The 20,407-nt window shown below is 41.1% G+C and overlaps 1 protein-coding gene across 7 annotated transcripts in view; it reads right to left on the bottom strand.

Annotated features, from left to right (window-relative positions):
- The window catches only part of C17H6orf89 (chromosome 17 C6orf89 homolog), a 41,106-nt gene extending 23,179 nt beyond the window's left edge, over positions 1–17,927 (bottom strand). For 4 of the 7 annotated variants that reach the window (XM_073005939.1, XM_007972765.3, XM_007972766.3 and 1 more), the window contains exons 1-2: positions 10,654–10,779; positions 1,926–2,024 (exon numbers count right to left, since the gene is read on the bottom strand). Coding sequence is in view for 1 of the 7 variants with exons in the window: in XM_007972764.3 (XP_007970955.2) it covers positions 10,654–10,655 (2 nt within the window). In the remaining 6 variants the exon portion in view is untranslated. Of the gene's footprint in view, positions 1–1,925; positions 2,025–10,653; positions 10,780–13,317; positions 13,483–17,802 lie in introns of those variants that run through there. The other 3 variants (XM_038006023.2, XM_007972764.3, XM_007972767.3) reach the window with 3 other exon arrangements.
- Between the last annotated feature and the right edge of the window lie 2,480 nt (positions 17,928–20,407).

Raw genomic sequence — 20,407 nt, 5'->3', positions numbered from 1 at the left:
TAGAATACATCAAGAATTATTACAAATCAGTAATAAAAAGACAACCAAATAAAAAAACAGACAAAGGATTTGAATAGCCATTTCTCCAGAAAAGATATAGAAATGGGCTGGGCGCAGTGGCTCACGTGTGTAATCCCAGCGCTTTGGGAGGCCAAAGTGGCAGGATCACTTGAGGTCAGGAGTTCGAGACCAGCCTGGTCAACAAGGTGAAACCCTGTCTCTACTAAAAACACAAAAATTAGCTGGGTGTGGTGGCGGGCACCTGTAATCCCAGCTACTTTGGAGGCTAAGGCAGAAGAATCACTTGAATCTGGGAGGCAGAGGTTGCAATAAGCCGAGATTATACCACTGCACTCCAGCCTGGGTGACAGAGTGAGACTCCATCTCAAAAAAAGATATACAAATGACCAATAAACACACAAAAAGATACTCAACATTATTAACCATCAGAGAAATGCAGATCAAAATCACAATGAGATACCATTTCACATCCACTGGGATAGCTACAATCAAGAAATCAGACAAAAAGTGTTGGTAAGGACATGGAGGAATCGAAACTCTTGTAGACTGCCGGTAGGAACATAAAATGGTACAGCCACTATGGAAAACAGTCTGGCAGTTCCACAAAAAGTTAGGCACAGTTACCATATGACCCAGCAATTCCACCCCTAGGTATGTACCTAAGAGAACTGAAAACATATGTCCACACAAAAGCTTGTGCACAAATGTGAATAACACTATTCATAACAGCCCCCAAATGGAAGCAATCCAAATGTCCATGAACTGATGAAAGGATAATCACAATGTGGTAGATCCATATAATGCAAAATCACTGGATGATAAAAATGAATGCAGTACTGATATATGATACAATATGGATGAACCTTGAAAACACTATGCTAGGTGAAAGACGACAGTCACAAAAAACTACAGATTATATAGCTGCATTTAGATGAGAAGTCAGGAATAGACACGTCTTTTTTTTCTTAATACCTTTTTAACAAACCTGCAAGGAACAGGCAAATCTATAGAGATATAAAGTAGATTTCCAGATGGGAAGTGACTTATCTGAGACCACCCAGTCAGTTGTCACCTGAGCCTCATCTGGACCTCACATTCTTTTCACTAAGCCATTTTTGATTAGCAGCCAGGAGGATGGATTAGGAAGCATTAAGAGCCATACTAACAATAACACCAAAAAACCCCCAGAAATTAAGATGCAGCATTTCCAATTAAAAATAAGTCAGGAGTAGACGATCTCTGGAAAATGAGATCACAGCTGATTTTTATTTTCTTTGTGATTTTCACATTTCTCAAACTTTTCCTGCATCAATTTTGTAATCACAAAATTCTCACAGTCACTTCTAAGGAACATCATTGGGCACAAAATGAGTCAGAGATGTACAGCAATGCATGACCGTGGCACCGCAGGGAAGAAGCAAGGCATGATTTGCCATGCCAATGACTTTTTGGTTCTCCATAGAGTTGTATTCAAATATTACAGCTGGAAAAATGAAACAGCACTGAACTTGGAGACAAGCTTTGCCAATTGCTAGTGAGATGATTTCAGTTAAATTACTTGGTCTATTTCTGCATCCAAAAAATAAGAGGATTGGATCACAAATTTTAGAGTCTCACTCTAAAATTCTAAGAATCTATGAACACTTCAGGAAGGAGAAAAATTCAATTCATTAGAAACTAAAGACTCATGTTCAATTGCATTCTATTCCTATTGCCACCCTATATGCCAGGTGCTTTGCTAAACACTCTAGAAACATTATCTCAGTGAAACCACTGTGATCCCATAAGGTAGCTGTGATCGATTCTATTTCATACATGTTCAAGGCTCGGAAAGGTTTCATAACTTGCCAGGATATGAACCCAAGTGTCCTGAATTCAGGGTTGGTGCATGCTGCCTCCCTTACCAAGTATTTTCCTATTCTGAGCTGGCAGTTCGGAAACCATGTGTCTCTTGATCACAACCGAGCGGCTGAGAACTGGAAAATGATTGACTACAATGATTCCTGCAAATAAAGCAAAGTGATAACTTATCATTATAATATTTTTCACATCTTGGTTTTGTGATTAGTGATTCTGAGATGCCATTTTCCTGTTTAAATTAACAAAGACATTCTATGAAAGCAAGCAGGAATAATATTCATTTAAATACATTACAATTCATTATCTAACAATACCCAGTCAAAACCCATTAAAACTCAGTAGAGGACCAGAATGGAAAGGATCTAGAAAGGACTTCTAGAAAAAAAATCCAGTGAAAAACTAGTGTGCATGTTGGGAGGTGGGGTCACATGCAGGTATCCCTCAGGCAGAAGAGAACATCACATTGGTGTGCCGGTAGGAGAATCCTGAAGCAGACTGAAGTACAGGTGAGGAAAACAGGGTTAATCATTATTTTTGACGGCTGTTTTGCAACCTTTGTAAGCCTCCTCACATCTTTTTTTTTTTTTTTTTTTGAGACAGAGTCTCACTGTGTTGCCCAGGTTGGAGTGCAGTGGTGCAATCTCGGCTCACTGCAAGCTCCGCCTCCTGGGTTCAAGTGATTCTCATGCCCCAACCCCCTAAGCAGCTGGAATTACAGGCTGGGATTAAAGGGATGATATTTTTTGTTGTTTAATTATTAATCATATCCAACCAAATGCCAACAGTATCCCTCTAGCAAGACAATACAAAATGGCACATGCCACCATACCTAGCTAATTTTTGTATTTTTAGTAGAGACAGGGTTTCACCATATCGGCTAGGCTGCTCTCAAACTCCTGGCCTAAAGTGATCCACTCACCTTGGCCTCCCAAAGTGCTGGGATTACAGGCATGAGCTACTGTGCCTGGCCTGTAAGCCCTTTCCATATACATAAAAATCTTTTTTTTTTTTTTTTTTTTGAGACGGAGTCTCGCTCTGTTGCCCAGGCTGGAGTGCAGTAGCCGGACCTCAGCTCAATGCAAGCTCTGCCTCCTGGGTTCACGCCATTCTCCTGCCTCAGCCTCCCCAGTAGCTGGGACTACAGGCGCCCGCCACCACGCCCGGCTAGTTTTTTGTATTTTTAGTAGAGACGGGATTTCACCGTGTTAGCCAGGATGGTCTCGATCTCCTGACCTCGTGATCCGCTTGCCTCGGTCTCCCAAAGTGCTGAGATTACAGGCTTGAGCCACCGTGCCCGGCCTAAAAATCTTATTAAACTCCCAGTTTGTATCACAAGAAAAAAAAAAAAAAAAGGTTTCTTTTCTTGTTGGGTAATTCAAGTTAGAATGATATTACAACACTGAGTATATTTTTGCAAGCCGTGCATCCTTCTTTCCAGAGATTGTGACACATTTCTCAAGTTATCAGAAAGGTAATTAATGGCAACTTGACAACGTTTCTAAGAACAACCGTGGATTTTGATGATAAGCCCTCTTTCTGGCTTTGGTTATATCAGTAGTCCTAAACTGGAAAAGATTCTGTCCCCAGGGATGCCCGGAGACATTTTTTACTGTCTTGCTAGAGGGACACTATTGGGATTTGGTTGGATACGATGGTAATTAAACAACAACAAAAAATCTCATCCCTTAAAAAAAAAAAAAAAAAAAAATCAAGGCCGGGCATGGTGGCTCACACCTGTAATCCCAGCACTTTGGGAGGCTGAGGCGGGCAGATCATGAGGTCAGGAGATCAAGACCATCCTGGTTAACACGCTGAAACCCCGTCTTTACTAAAAATACAAAAAATTAGCCGGGCATGGTGGCGGGCGCCTGTAATCCCAGCTACTCAGGAGGCTGAGGCAGGAGAATGCAGTGAACCCGGGAGATAGAACTTGCAGTGAGCCGAGATCGCACCACTGCACTCCAGCCTGGGTGACACAGTGAGACTCCATCCCAAAAAAAGAAAAAAAAAAAATCAAACACAAGGTCATTGCTATGCATCAAGCATGAGAGGATTGAGTGAAATCAGCTGAGGCTCGATGGCAATCCATTTACCTGCAGAAAGTAATTCCAATTCTGGCTGAAGTGAGCTTTGCCACAGGGGGAAATTCTGAAGAGTTAGCCTGATTCTAACAGTGGCATAGACCTGCAAGGGCACAGGCAGGATCACTAGAGGACACTACTTTAGAATAATAGTTCTCAGGGTAATTCTGCTCCAAAGGGGACATTTGGCAATATCTGAAGACATTTTTGATTATCAAAACTGGACAGGACTTGTACATACCTATAGTCCCAGCTACTCGGGGGGCTGAGGCAGGAGGATCACCTGAGGCCAGCAGTTAGAGGCTGCAGTGAGTTATGATCACGCCTGTGAACAGCAACTGCACTCCAGCCTGGGCAACATAGGAAGGCTCCAGGTTCAAAAAAAAAAAAATTAAAAATCAACAAACTGGAGTACTATTAGCATCTGGTGGACAAAGACTAAACATCCTGCAATGCAGAGGACAGCCTCCTCCCACCCCTCCTCAAAACGAGGTTGAGAAACCTTGCTTTCAAGAGAGGCCTGTGGGAGGTAAGCCAGAGAGTTGTTTCACTTCTGGAGTACTTCAGAAATAGGAGAAGACAAGTGAAAGCTCTGATGAGATGTTCTCCACAATTCCTTCTGGGTCTCTGTCTATGAAGAAACAGGGGAGAGGCATGTATGACAGAAAAATTCGGATAGAACTTACCAATACAAATGTTTGTTTAAAGCAGAAAGCAAGTTAAGAGAAATGTAAACTTCTCTTTTGCCCTGTGTAACAGACAATTAATTCCTCTATAGAGATAAGTAAGTTCTGAACACTCATATGTCATTACCCTGGAGTCTCTGTTTTCTGAAGAGCTATGCCAGCGAGGCAACTCTAAGATAGAAAACTGATTCATCTAGTTAAAGCACAAAAGGGGAAACAGTACAGGTCAAAAGAAAGTTTCAAAAGTCCATCAAGACATGTCCAATCTTCAACACTAGGAGCTATATTCAGAGTAAATTAAATTTTCTTTTTTCCCTACTTGGCTCTTTAATATTACACTACCCATGTAGTATGGCATCCATTCTTTAGTGTTGTGAATATATTCCATTCTATTTTATCCAGTGATTCCCATTAATTTAAGATATGTTCTAGTAAAGAAAAAGCGCTCCTTCAACCATTGTGGAAGACAGTGTGGCGATTCCTCAAGGATCTAGAACTAGAAATACCATTTGACACAGCCATCCCATTACTGGGTATATACCCAAAGGATTATAAATCATGCTGCTATAAAGACACATGCACATGTATGTTTATTGCAGCACTATTCACAATAGCAAAGACTTGGAACCAACCCAAATGTCCATCGATGATAGACGGGATTAAGAAAATGTGGCACATGCACACCATGGAATACTATGCAGCCATAAAAAAGGATGAGCTCATGTCCTTTGTAGGGACATGGATGAAGCTGGAAACCATCATTCTGAGTAAACTATCACAAGGACAGAAAACCAAACACCGCGTGTTCTCACTCATAGGTGGGAATTGAACAATGAGAACACTTGGACACAGGGTGGGGAACATCACACACTGGGGCCTGTAGGGGGGTGGGGGAAAGGCGGGAGGGATAGCATTAGGAGATACACCTAATGTAAATGACTAATTAATGGGTGCAGCACACCAACATGGCACATGTATACATACATAACAAACCTGCACGTTGTGCGCATGTACCCTAGAACTTAAAGTACAATTAAAAAAAAAAGAAAAAGTGCTCCTTAGATTATAATAAGAACCACTATGAAGAAACAAACATCAATTAAAAGGAAAAATAACTGATAAAACATTAAAATGATTAATATGATTTAAAATAGTAACTTAAAACTATACTAAATGCTTAAAATTTACAATCAAGGTACAGGCAGAGCACAGTGGCTCACACTTGTAATCCCAATACTTTGGGAGGCTGAGGCGGGTGGATCACTTGGGGCCAGGACTTCGAGATCAGCCTGGCCAACATAACATAGCGAAACCCTGTCTCTACTAAAAATACAAAAATTAGCCAGGCATGGTGACGCATGCCTGTAATCCCAGCTACTTGGGAAGCTGAGGCATGAGAATCGCTTGAAGCTGGGAGGTGGAGGTTGCAGTGAGCAGAGATCACACCATGGCACTCCGGTCTGAGCAACAGAGTGAGACTCTGTCTCAAAAGAATAAAAAATTTAAAAAGAAATGTAGTATATACATACAATGGAATATTATTCAGCCTTAAAAAAGAAAGAAATCCAGATATTTGAAACAACATGGATAGACCTAGAGGACATTATGCTAAGTGAAATAAGCCAGACACAGAAGGATAAATACTACATGATACCACTTGTACAATTAATCTAAAATAGCTAAACTCATAGAAGCAAAGAACAGAATGGTGGTTACAGGAGGCTGCAGGCAGGGGGAAACAGGGAGGTACTGGGCAAAGAATACAAAGTTTCAGTTATACAATATGAATAACTCCTAGAGACCTACTATACAGCACAGTGCCTAGAGTTAACAATACTGTATTGTATATTTAAAAATATGCTAAGAAGGCAGGTCTTACGTTAAGTGTTTTTATTGCTAACAGTAATAATAATAAGAAGGCAGGAGGAAACTTGGAGGTTGATGGATAGGTTGATGGCACAGATTGTGGTGATGGTTTCACAAGGGTATGCTTATGTCCAAATTCATCAAGTTGTACACATTAAATATGTACAGTTTTTTGTACAAAAATAGTACAATGAACATCTGGACATCCTTCACTTAGATTCACCAGTTATCTCCATTTGGCTATATTTTCTTTCTGTTTTTACCAGAACTACTTGAAAGTTACTTGCAACACATTATGAAATCATTTCTAAATATTTCAACATGCATCTCCTAAGAATAAGAACGTTATTCCATACAACCATTGGCATTATTACCATACCCATTAAAATGAATAATTCTCTTAATATTACCTAATACTCAGTCTATAGTCAAATTTCTTTAACTACCAAATTTTTTAGAAAGACCACATAGCTATTTAAAAATCCAGGATCCAACCGATGACCACACATTGAATTTGGCTGCCGCGCCTCTCTTTAATCTACTTAAATCCAGAACAAGTCCCCAGCATTTTTTTTTTTTTTTTTTTTTTGCCTTTTATGACATTGACCTATTTGAAGCAGAAGTCTCCACATTTTAAGCTTACCTTTACTTGCTTCCATCCTCACCTTTTCCAGTTTCTACTATTAGAAGAATGCCATAATCCTTCCTTTCTAAGTTTCTGGTACTCTTTCCCTCCCTCCCTCCCTTCAGAGGCAAGTTCCTTTGGGGGTTGGGGGGAGAAAGTCACTCACTTTCTTGTTTCTCAGGTTTCCATTATTAACCTGTTGAAATCATATTTCTGCCTCCTCACTCCAACAACATTGCTTTCACTGAGGCCACAAATGGCTTTCTAAACGCCAAGACCGAAGGACTTTTTTTCAGTTATTACCTTATCTGAACTCTCTGCAGCAGCTGCTGTTGCTACCCCATTATCTCCCACAAGTGTACTCAAACTTTAACGTAATTCTCTCGTTCTCTTCCCAAGTGCTGGTATCCACCACAGTTATCCTTGACCTTCTTATTCCCTCCAACGCTTCGACCACCAGTTATTAGTGATTCCCAAATCTCTTCTCCAGCCTACGACTCTCTCCAGGGTTCAAGACCCATTTATCTACCTGCCTACCAGACACAATGATCCAAGTTTCCCATAGCTCCCTATATGTAATGTGTCAATAACCGAACTTACTGTTTTTCTCCTTTAACCCATTTCTCCTACTGCACTCCTTTTCTTAATGGAAACACTAATCCTCCAAATTTAAAAACTATTCTCCTCCTACCTCATTCCCACCAATGAAACTATCACTAAGTCCTCTCGATTCAGCCTCCTATATAATTCTCACATTCATCCCCTCCTCTCTACCTCTACATTAACGGCACAGTTAAGGCCCTCAACGTCTTTCCTATGGACCAACACAAAGGGTAGTTCATTTCTATACTTCCAGCTCTCCTCTTCCCCAATCCATCCTCTACCTTGTCCAGTTTTTTATTTTTCACTTTATTTTTATTTTTTGAGACAGGATCTCACTCTTTGCTCAGGTTGGAGTGCAGTTATACAATCTCAGCTCACTGCAACCTCTGTCTCCTGACTTCAAGAGATTCTCGTGCCTCAGCCTCCCGAGCAGCTGGGAGTACAGGCGCATGCCACCACACCCAGCTAAATTTTGTATTTTTTTGGTAGACACTGGGTTTCACCATGTTGGTGAGACTCCTGACCTCAAGTGATCCGCTCACCTTAGCCTCCCAAAGTGTTGGCATTACAGGCGTGAGCCACCGCACTCGGCCACTTATTTTTTGAAACACAAATTGGTTCATGCTAAGCACCTTCGAACACTCCCCATCCTCTGCAGGAGCAGTTTAGCATGGCGACTAAGAACACAGATACTGGAGTTGGAAAAAGCTGGATGCAAATTCTAGATTTTACCACTTAGTGTGTGGCCAGGAGACACTACTTATCCTCTCTAAGCCTCAGAGTTTTCATGTATAAAATGGGGATAATTATTTCTACCCCATAATGTTTTAAGAAAATTATAAAATGATGTAACACCTTTGTTCCAATAGCCAGACAAATTAAATACCTAATAACAATCATTTTAAGATAAAAGTACCAAGTCAAGCAGGCTGGCTCATGCCTGTAATCCTAACACCGGGAGGCTGAGGTGGGAGGACTGCTTGAGCCCAGGAGTTCAAGACCAGCCTGGGCAACATAGCAAGACTTTGACTCTACAAAAAAAAATAAAAATAAAAATTGGCCGAGTGTGGTGGTGCACACCTGCAGACCCAGCTACTCGGGAAGCAGAGGTGGGAGGGTAGCTTGAGCCCAGGAGTTCGAGGCTGCAGTGAACCATAATCGCACCACTGCACTCCAACCTGGGTGATGGAGTGAGATTCTTTTTAAAGATAAAGTCCAAATTACTTACCATGGCCCTTTATGATCTGGTCACTGCCTACCTGTTCAGTTTCATTTCCCATCAATCCTTCTTCACATTCTACACTGTTACACTGTTTCATATCTTTTTGCTTTTGCATATACAATTTCCTCTGCCTAAAAAGCCTAATCTCCAGTGCTTTGTCCAGTAAGTGAACTCTTTAAGACGCTGACCTCAGTTTTTGTCCTATGAACCTCTAGGGCTTTGTATTACATCTATTTTCCTGTCTACCTCCCACCCTAAATAGTGTTTCTTGAAAGCAGAGATAAATGGAGAAAACACAAAAAACTAAGAGCAGACATGGGAATTCACCTCAGATGTCGAATCAGATCAATGTTGAACAAATTTATAGAAAGGACCTAAAGTTATCATTCCGAACTAACTGAATGTAACTCATGGCTCATGGTTTATTCACGTTTTATTCTTTTATTCTTTTTTAAAAATGCAGAGGTCGGGAGGCTGAGGCAGGAGAATGGGCTGAACCGGGGAGGCGGAGCTTGCAGTGAGCCGAGGTCGCGCCACTGCACTCCAGCCTGGGCGACAGTGTGAGACTCCGTCTCAAAAAAAAAAAAAAAAAAAAAAATGCAGAGGTATCATCAATGTGATGAGGGTTGAACGTTAGCAGGTTAGGAATCTAGCATTTGGACATTGTTTTTGGTGTGTGGAGTAGCTGTCGAGGAACACGTATTCAGAGCAGGTCTTGAAAAATGCTTCAGTCCAAGGCAGAAAAGGTCTGACAGAGAAACAGGACCTCTTTCTGGTATGCAAGTTGGGCTATGTGAACCTTTAGTCAACACTTCAATGTAGCAGAATTGGATTTATTAGTTTTTATTTTAAAGGCATGTTGTTCCCTAGAGGAAAATTTTGACAACTCAAATTCAAATAAACGAATTTGTTAAGGGAGAGACGTCTATAGAAGATTCCACCACAGGAACTACCAAATGAGCAATCAGAAAAGCCAGAATACTAAGTATCTGGAAGTAGTCTCTGTTATAAAGTGATTAATGACTAAATACTTTAAAAGAAACATATTTGCGAATACTATGGCTATGAGGGCTCTGAGACTAGAAAAAGTGTGGCCTGCACAGTTAACAGTCATAAAATACTACAAAACACGACGCAGGCAAATTTCCTTCTACTAAGAGGTGATTACAAACAACTATTTTACTGGTGTCAATAAACCAAGTCATATTTCTTTCTGAAATCCAAGATGCCAGGTTTATCACATACCAAGTACACGCTTGAAGAAAAAAAAAATATTGCCCCCTAAAAATTATTAGAAAAACATCTTTCAGAAGGGGGTGGGGAATCTACTCTTAATTTCTTAAGAATTCCGTCAAAAGGGCAGAAATCTGGACTTCATTAACAACGCTCAAGTTTTGGACACTGCTGTGATGCCTGAGAAGCAAGTGCAAGCAAGGTTGACCTCGTTTTGCTTTCCCCGGCGTAGTCAAGGAAAGTGACAGATGTCTTAAGGGAGTCGACCCCGGGGGAGCTGCCAGGGGATGCTGTCAGTCTACAAAACTGGAGAGGCTCAGAAAAGGGATCAGCGCTGGGATAGAGGGTGGTAGCAGCGGCGAGGAGCGGCTGCGCGAGGATGTCAGAGACGGGCGCGGCGGCGAGGCTGTCACAGGGCGGCCTCCCCCCACCCAGCCTCGGGCCCCAGTCACTCACATGCGGGGCTCGCGCCCCCTCGGGCTCCTCCCGCCTCGCGGACAGCTGCCGCCGGGCAAGGAGGATGGGCAACTTCCTGTTTCCGGGAGCGCGACCCGGAAGCAACTCCCACTCCATGGGCGAGTTCTCGTCCCCTACAGTAGTTTCTCCTCTCGTCCAGCGCTTCCGCCCAAAACGGAACACTCAGCCCCGTGGCGAGCGCTGGAGCTCTCGCGATATCTGGAGAGTGCAGGTTATTGCTCCCCCTGGCGTCCTTCTCCCGATCGGGCTCTTTTCGCCCTAGTCCTAAATCCTTGTCTCCGTTATTTACGTGGGCTGACACACAAACTTCATAGCTGAACTGATCCATTGAACAAGCATTTACTGAGTCCCGTACTATGTGCCAGGCAGTGTGTTAGGCATTAAGGGATGGGAGTGGAAGGGAAACGTGAATGAAGAGCAGCTCCTTCCTTCCGGAAGTTCCTACTCTCGAGAAAGACAAACAAATCCCTCCAATTTACACTCAGTCCACTCATTACTTACTCTGTTGATGAAAACTTCAGCCGAATTAAGTTTAAAGGAGTTTAATTGAGCAATGAAAGATTCGCGAATCAGGCAACTCCCAGAATTGCAGCAGATTCACAGACTACCAGGGTGCCTCATGGTCAGAACAAATTTATAGACAAAAAAAGGCAAAGGGAGGTACAGGAATCGGAAGTAGGGTACAGAAACAGTGAGGCTGGTTACAGCTCAGTGTTTGCCTTCTTTGAACGCAGTTTGAACATTCAGCAGGCTGTGAGTGGTTGAAGTATGGCCACTGGGATTGGCCACTACTCAGTTATTATTACAGATGTATGCTATTAGGTTAGGTTTTCATTTTGTTTGACTATTAAGCTACATTACAGTTCATCTACAAGGACTTAAATATAGAAGGACAGAGTCCTTCTTAGGCCATATTTAGTTTGCCTTAACAATTCCCCTGTTTTGGTCATTTTCTCAATTTTGAGAGATTGACCAAAACCTTAGTCGTTGATGTTATCACTGTCATAAGTGTACCTATATGGTTTTGAAACTCACTAGGAAACAGTAGAACAGTGGGTTTTGCAGGGAGAGAATAAGGACTGAGTAGAGGATACCTCCTTATGCTGGAACATCCTGTTTACAGGAGAAAAACAAAACCTGGTCTGTTTTAGCATTTATGTGTTTTTTTAAAGCCTTAGTTTGATTATGTCACATTTAGCATGAGTGACTCCATTTTAGTTTGGTTTGGTTTGTTGGGGCCTAGTGCATGAGCTCAGTCCAAAATAATGGCCTCCCATAATTTTGTTTAAAAAAAATTTCCCACTTTTGGCCAGGTTCTTATTTAGGTGACAGTGTGACCAGAACTTAGGGCCTTAGCACCACTCTCAGTTACCACCATTTTGGGTTTCTGGTCTCAGCATGTCATTCATAGGTTACGGTGCCCTCATGGTCACACATTTCTTTCAGTTTTCATTATTCCAGTTGAAGAGAGACCATTTGACATTCTAGAGATGGCTGCATGGAAGCATTTAAAACCTTTGAGAGAATACAGTGCACCAGGGAGACTATTATGATTATTGGGTGGATAATAGCAAGAGTTAGGAGTATGCTCCTTACCCAGGGTCCCCATAAGCCAAACCACCTAAAATTAAATAGATAAAAGAATGAGCTAGATGAAGAGTCTACTTCCTTGACTAAGTGGTCTTTTCACTAATCCCCTACAACTGAATATTTATTTTTATTGTATTTACTTTTTGAGAGGGAGTCTCGCTCTGTCACCAAGGCTGGAATGCAGCAGTGCGATCTCAGCTCACTGCAACCTCCACCTCCTGGGTTCAAGTGATTCTTCCACCTCAGCCTCTTGAGTAGCTGAGATTACAGGCACCTGCCACCACGCCAGGCTAATTTTTGTATTTTTAGTAGAGACAGGGTTTTGCCATGTTGGCCAGACTGGTCTTGAACTCCTGACCTCAGGGGATCCACCCACCTCTGCCTCCCAAAGTGCTGAGGTTACGGGCATGAGCCATCATGCCTGGCCAGAATTGTTTATAATTTACATTTGCTTTTTTCTCCATAGGCCACAAGTGTCAGCAGCTGCACAGGTACTTCTCTGTTTAGCCAATTCTATTATTTAGTATAACTTTCACAGGAGAATTTAAAATCTGTTGTATAACGATAGCCTTTAAAGTAGAATTTGCTGTAGAGCCTATTATGAGGGAGACATTTCAAATTATTGCCTCTTTTATTCTAAACCATGGAAAAAGGACCTAACAAATGATGTCTTTCTAGAAGAGTGAAGCCCTCTTGTCAATGTTCTCTTTAATTCATGATGTGGGTTAAGAGGAGTTTTGACTGGTTATGAGGCAATATATGTACCACTAAAGTTTGTTACCTACATTGGGCCTTCATCTTTTATCTATTAAGTATAAGGTTATTCATGTTTAAGGCTGGTTGCAAAATCCTTCACAAATAAAAGTATACCCTATAAGTGCATATAATAGACCCCCTTTTAATTTCTATTGTTCATAGAGGCATAAACAAGGAAAAAATATTCAAAGATAAGAGTCTTGTGATAGTAGAAGTTTTGATCTATGATCTTGGAAAAGCTCTTCACATCAAGGATGCCATCTTCTTCTGGGGAGAAACTTTTCTGGTTAGTTTTACCTTAAGGGTTCCAATGGGTGTACAGTTCCAGGAGTGTGGAGGGACCCTTCTCAGTTGTGAGATTATGAACCCAAGGTTTAAAGCTCCAAAGTTTTGCTGTAGTGTGGATGGCAAGGACAGTCTTTCTCTTTCTCTGGTGTTCTCAGACGATCCAATCTGCAGGTTCTAGATTGTGAAGGGATTGTCCTCAGTGAATCACAAAAAGTTTTCTTTGCCTGGTGAAAATACACTGTAATCTACATCAGCCCTGTTGCATGGGAAAGCTTTTATACAACCAGAAAACATGCATTGAAAATGACAATTGAATGAAATCCCTTTATAAATGTTTAAATGGCCCATCGGGTAGCCAAATGCATCTGAAGCTTTGATTGTCTTTCCAGGAATATGGAACCAAACACTGGATTTAAACTATTTCTGCAATGTATAAGTCACCACATCAATATATTAAATTTGGATTATTTTATCTTTTCCGGAACCTTTAATAACAAAAGCTTTAAGGACTCAAGAAGGACAAGGTGGCTGTCCTGGTTCTTCATGAGTCCATGCTTAACACTGGACTTATGTCCTCTTGAATACCAGTTGTTTCTCCAATTTAGGTGTATAGCACTGATAAGTAATGGGTTATCGTGGGTAATTTGACTTAGATCATGGAGTTCATTCAAATTGTATATTTAAACAATTTTAGTATTGGCTGATTTAGCACGATAATCTAGAGCTTGATTTTGAAAGGTTTGTTAAATACCAAAGGTTTAAAACACTGGATATTACAAAATAGAATCTTAGGTTACCAGCCAGGCGTGGTGCCTCACGCCTGTAATCCCGGCACTTTGGGAGCCCGAGGCGGGCGGATCACGAGGTCAGGAGATCAAGACCATCCTGGCTAACACGGTGAAACCCCGTTTCTCCTAAAAATACAAAAAAATTAGCCGGGCATGGTGGTGGGCGCCTGTAGTCCCAGCTACTCGGGAGGCTGAGGCAGGAGACTGGCGTGAACCCGGGAGGCAGAGCTTGCAGTGAGCCGAAATTGCGCCACTGCACTCCAGCCTGGGCGACAAAGTGAGACTCCATCTCAAAAAAAAAAAAAAAAAAAAATCTTAGGTTACCATAAGTCATTCATTTAGCCAAAATGATAACCTAAAAAATTTTAAAGGAAAAAACAGTATTTTGATAGGAAGGAGAGTTAGCTTTCCAAACAAGATCCAATGAGGATAGCATGAGGCCAACTGACTGTCTCCTTTCTTTCCTTCCCCCACCAATTTTTTTTTTGTAGTTTACTTAAAAGGTAAACAAAAACCTTTCATTATCTTTTAATATTAAATAAAAATCCTTTCTAAAAGAGAAAACCAAATTTTATGTTTCCTTTAGTGTATTTTTAATGTTAAAGCTAGTTTTTAATAACATTTTATAAATCTATTCAGTTTTAGTTAGTTTGACCATAAGGTAAGATTTTTATAAACCTTTTATAATCCTGTACTATTTTTTTTCTCAGAGCAGAAAAATCTTCTAAGAAAACTCTCTTGTGCTTTTATTCCAATGTCCAATTTATGGGAAAAAAAACTGAATAATGCCATTTTAACTTTAGCCAATATGTTCACACATAGAATCCTTATAATTAATTTTTTTGTTTTTTTTGTTTTTTTTTTTTTGAGATAGAGTTTCGCTCTTGTTGCCCAAGCTGGAGTGCAATGGCGTGATCTTGGCTCGTTGCATCCTCCGCCTCCTGGGTTCAAGTGATTCTCCTGCCTCAGCCTCCCCAGTAGCTGGGATTACAGGTGTGCAACACCACACCTGGCTAATTTTTTGTATTTTTAGTAGAAACAGCATTTCACCATGTTAGCCAGGATGGTCTCGAACTCCTGACCTCAGGTGATCCGCCCACTTCGGCCTCCCAAAGTGCTGGGATCACAGGCATGAGTCACCGTGCCCGGCCTCTATAATTAATTTTTATAAACCTTCCACAACTTGTTCAAACCTTTAGCTTTATTTAATTTAAAATAATCCTTTAACCCTCCAACCTAGGCAAAAATTTACATTCCTATATTTTCTTATAATCTCTTACAAAAAACACATTTCATTCTCCTTATACACCTTGCACGTAAACCTATTTTTTCAGTAGTCTCAATCACATATTACAATGTTAACTCATAGCAACTTTTACTTTTGGTGAACACCTTGGTAAGTAAGGGATTTTAATTATGTACTCGGTGTGGAGCCCAGGACCCAGACAGAAATGCAGATAAAGGTCCGACTCTTTCCAGCATCTAACTCCAGGTGTCCCAGGCCTTAACTAGCTGTGAAGCAGGCAGGCTGTACAGTTAAGAGTCATGGTGACATTTTATGAAGCATTTAGGAAGCCTAATCACCTTTAAATTGTACAACATTTCTGGCATAAATTCCTTTTCATCAATTCTTTCACAAGTTACACAGACTATGTATGACATGTTTAGACTTTCTGACTTGCCCTAAACATCCCTCTTTTTAAACAACTAGTCATTTTACTTTAGGACAAGAATTTACCATACAACATCCTTTCTTATATAAAACCTGTTTTCTTTATATTCTTTGTATAACTAGGGGGCATGGCTAATTCCATATATCCCCAGGCCTTATTTAGAATTTAACATCTCCAAAATAAGTCGAACGATTTTCAAAAGTCAAAGCAGTTTATGACCTTAAAGCATATAGCAAAGCTAATATCTGACCTGCATAATTTAGACAAAATGTCTTTATTTTATCAATAATATTTAAAGCTGTTTTTATTTCCCAAAGATTACTAAAGTTACATGAACTAAAAGGCATTACAGTTTTTGCTTTCAAAATATTTAAGTGCTTCTTTTTTGTTTAAGCCAATTAATTAGAGCTCTTTTATATGAACATTACACACAACACATATATAATTAGACAGACAGACAGAAGAAGATTACTATAGTAGTTGTAAGATTTTTCATTTGCCAGTTTTTAAGTTTCTTAATTGGTTAGTGGCTTTATGGTGGAGTCCTTGGAAGAACAGGGCCAGGAAAAGGGTTTCTGGTGCCTCCTGTATTTCCCATGGATTCCAGGCCATTAGAGCCTGAATATCCACTTTTAGTTAACCTGACTTTTAACCATAGCACTCTTTAATAAAGTCCTTTTAAAATTTCTTTTTTTTTTTTTTGAGACGGAGTCTCGCTCTGTGGCCCAGGCTGGAGTGCAGTGGCCGGATCTCGGCTCACTGCAAGCTCCGCCTCCTGGGTTTACGCCATTCTCCTGCCTCAGCCTCCCAAGTAGCTGGGACTACAGACGCCCGCCACCTCGCCTGGCTAATTTTTTTGTATTTTTTAGTAGAGACGGGGTTTCACCATGTTAGCCAGGATGGTCTTGATCTCCTGATCTCGTGATCCGCCCGTCTCGGCCTCCCAAAGTGCTGGGATTGCAGGCTTGAGCCACCATGCCCGGCCTTAAAATTTCTTATTACTGATTTTACTCAGGCCAAATGGTTGATACTTCTGGCTTTTGAACTTTACCAAAGGTAACCTCCTAGGTGCTCAAGGAAGGAAAATTTAAGATAGTCTGTGGAGGAGAAAAGACTAGACAAGGTTATGCAGATATTAAACCAGAAGGGACTTATTTCCTAAGCAGGGAATGAAACTGGAACTGCCAGTGTGAAAGGCCAGTGAGCCATAGCACAGAGCAGTCTCTACTGCCCTTCCCAGAAGGAGTCTAGAGTAGTTGATTTTGAGCTTGCAGAGGCTTTAATTTTTAGAGCTAACTATGCATAAACCGTAAAATTCCTGTTCCCTGGAAAGTGGAGACCAAGAGAAAGTACTGCCATGTGGTTACAAGGTCAAGCTCCCAAGGACGTAAAACAAGATGGAGACCCCATCCAGTTTTTTTGTTTGTTTGTTTCAGGGACCTGCCCGAAAGTTTGTTATTGACCAGCGAGCTTATGGGGTCCTAAGCCCATGTTTTATCCTAAGGTACCCCTTGACCCAGAAAAACAAATTCATAGCACAAATACATCAGTTTAAGACTAGTCCAAGAATTTTTTTCACGTTAATCAAAACCTTACAGAAGAGATAGGTAAATAAACAGTGATTGTTACCATTCATTCAACCATTTGCACAGAGAGAGAGAAGCCAAAAATCCGGTAAGAAATTCTTATCCTTTTGCCGGCATGCCAGGCTTCTGGGTTCCCTTTCCCTCAGTGGCCCCAGTGACCCAACTTGCCACACCATCGCACTGGGGGCCAAGCTGCATCATAAAGGAAAAAAAAATTTTTTTTTCTGACCAGAGTAAAATACATGTGATAAAACATAGACATCAGCCACTCTGCTTAGCAAAATATCAGACTGGCAAGGTTTATATTTGCCTTCAGATGGGCCCCATCATCTTTAATCCAGTCTCTGACTAGGGGTTTCAACACGTGGTCTCTGGGCAAGCTGGGTGCCCTGAGTAATAGAAAAGATAAAAAAGGGAAAGGAAAGAGAGATCCGAGAGGAAGCTTACCTGTGATCCCCAGGTGCTGTGAGAGATCGATGGACACAAGTGGGTCCTGCAGGTACCTTGCATGTTCACTCAGTGCTCCTGGCGGTTGCTAGAAGCTCCACTTTGGATCCCACTCCTGACACCATCTGATAAAAGAAAAACTTCGGCCAAATTAAGTTTAAAGGAGTTTAATTGAGCAATGAATGATTCGCAAATCGGGCAACTCCCAGAATCACAGCAGATTCACAGAGACTCCAGGGGTGACTCGTGATCAGAATAAATTTACAGACAAAAAGGCAAAGTAAGGTACAGCAATCAGAAGTGAGGTACAGAAACAGCGAGATTGGTTAAAGCTCAGTGTTTGCCTTATTTGAACACAGTTTGAACATTCAGCAGTCTATGAGTTGTTGAAGTACGGCCGCTGGGATTGGCCAACATTCAGCTATTGTTACAGGTATATACTACTAAGTTAGGTTTTCAAATTTGTCTGACTATAAAGCTAGGTTACAGTTCATCCACAAGGACTCAAATATAGAAGGACAGAGCTCTTCTCAGGCCATATTTAGTTTTCTTTAACAGTGTGACAGACTGTACTAAGCACTTTCAATTCATGGAGCCACTTCATCAACTCTATGGCATAAATAGCCCCATAACATCCTCATACAAACAAAACTGAAGTTTATGGAGAGGTTAACTCGCTCAAGATTTTACAGATAAGGAGTGGAAGGATCAGCATTTGAACCCAGACTCCTTATTCTGCCCTGTGTGTAGCGCCAAAGCTCTTAACTGCTTTCTACAAGAAATCTGCAAACAAAATACTACTGGGTTCAGACTAATGCTATAGCTACAGAGGTAGTGTGACAGTGATGTAAATGTATGAAACCAATGAAACAGAATAAAGAGACCAAAACCAGAAAACACGTACATGGACACTTGATTTATGACAAAGAGGTGAAACAGAGGAGTGAGGAAAGGATAATGCTTTCAATCAATGGTGATGGGTCAATTTTATATCCATATAGAAAAAAATGAAACTTGGCTCCTACCTCATACCATACACCAGAATAAGTTCTAGATGCATTGCAGATCTATATGATAAAAATAAGGCCAGGCGCCGTGGCTCATGCCTGTAATCCCAGCACTTTGGGAGGCCGAGACGGGTGGATCACGAGGTCAGGAGATCGAGACCATCCTGGCTAACACAGTGAAACCCCATCTCTACTAAATATATAAAAATTAGCCAGTCGCAGTGGCAGGCGCCTGTAGTCGCAGCTACACGGGAGGCTGAGGCAGGAGAATGACTTGAACTCGGGAGGCGGAGCTTGCAGTGAGTGGAGATTGCGCCACTGCACTCCAGCCTGGGGGACAGAGTGAGACTCCGTCTCAAAACAAAACAAAACAAAATGGAATTATAAAGCTATAATGTTGAGATATGCAATAATGTCTGTCCAACACTGAGATGTTCTGCAAGAGAGAAAATGCATATGTTGGACTACATTAAAATTAGAAACTTTCCAGTGTTATATTCTGTCCAGGATATATAAGGAACTTTACAAATAAGAAAACATAGCCAAACAGAAAAATAGGTAGAAGATTTGAACACAAAAAGATATCACAAAGAGGATATCTAAATGGCACACATATGGAAAAATAATTCAACTTCATTAGTCATTAGTTGTTAGTGAAATTACTACTGAGATATTATTGTAGAGGCTTCAGGATTCCTTAAATGAAAAAGACTGGCAATACTAAGAGTTGGCTCAGAAGCAGAGCAACAGTAATTCTCACAGGCTGCTGGTGCATACATAAATTGCTACAGCCACTGGCTGGGCATGGTGGCTCATGCCTGTAATCCCAGCACTTTGGGAGGCCGAGGTGGGCAGATCACAAGGTCAAGAGATCGAGACCATCCTGGCCAACATGGTGAAACCCTGTCTCTAGTAAAAATACAAAAATTAGCTGGATGTGGTGGCGTGTGCCTATTGTCCCAGCTACTTGGGAGGCTGAGGCAGGAGAATCGCTTGAACCCAGGAGGTGGAGGTTGCAGTGAGCCGAGATCGTGCCACTGCACTCCAGCCTGGCGACAGAGTGAGACTGTGTCTCAAAAAAAAAAAAAAAAAAAAAAAAAAAAAATCTATAGTCACTTTGGAACAGTCTAGTGTTAACTACTAAATTATACATGTTACCTATGACCCAGCAATTCTGCTTCTAGGTATATACTCCCAAAAATTCATGCACAAGTGCACTAAGATACATACACAAATATCCATCACAGCACCATTATACATTGTGGTACGTTTGTACAACAGAATACTACACAGCAAGGAAAAATGAAAAATGGCCAATACATACAACATAAATATATCTCACAAACATATTGCTAAGGAAAGGAAGCCAGGCACAAAAAAATACGTACTTTATAACTCCATTTATATAAAATTCAAAAACAGGGAAAACCAATCTATGATATTAGAAGGCAGAAAGTGGTTTACCCTTTGGGAGGAAGGAATGGGTAGTGATTGGTAGGGGGGCTTCTGAGGAATTGGAGACATTTTATTTCGTGATTTGATTTGACCCCTCGTGGCTTCTGGCTAACTCCAATTTATTTTCTGGATCTCAACCCAGG

This window comes from Chlorocebus sabaeus, chromosome 17 (assembly GCF_047675955.1).
Source record: "Chlorocebus sabaeus isolate Y175 chromosome 17, mChlSab1.0.hap1, whole genome shotgun sequence".
Lineage (NCBI taxonomy): Eukaryota > Metazoa > Chordata > Mammalia > Primates > Cercopithecidae > Chlorocebus > Chlorocebus sabaeus.
This window is presented reverse-complemented; position numbering and strand designations above follow the sequence as displayed.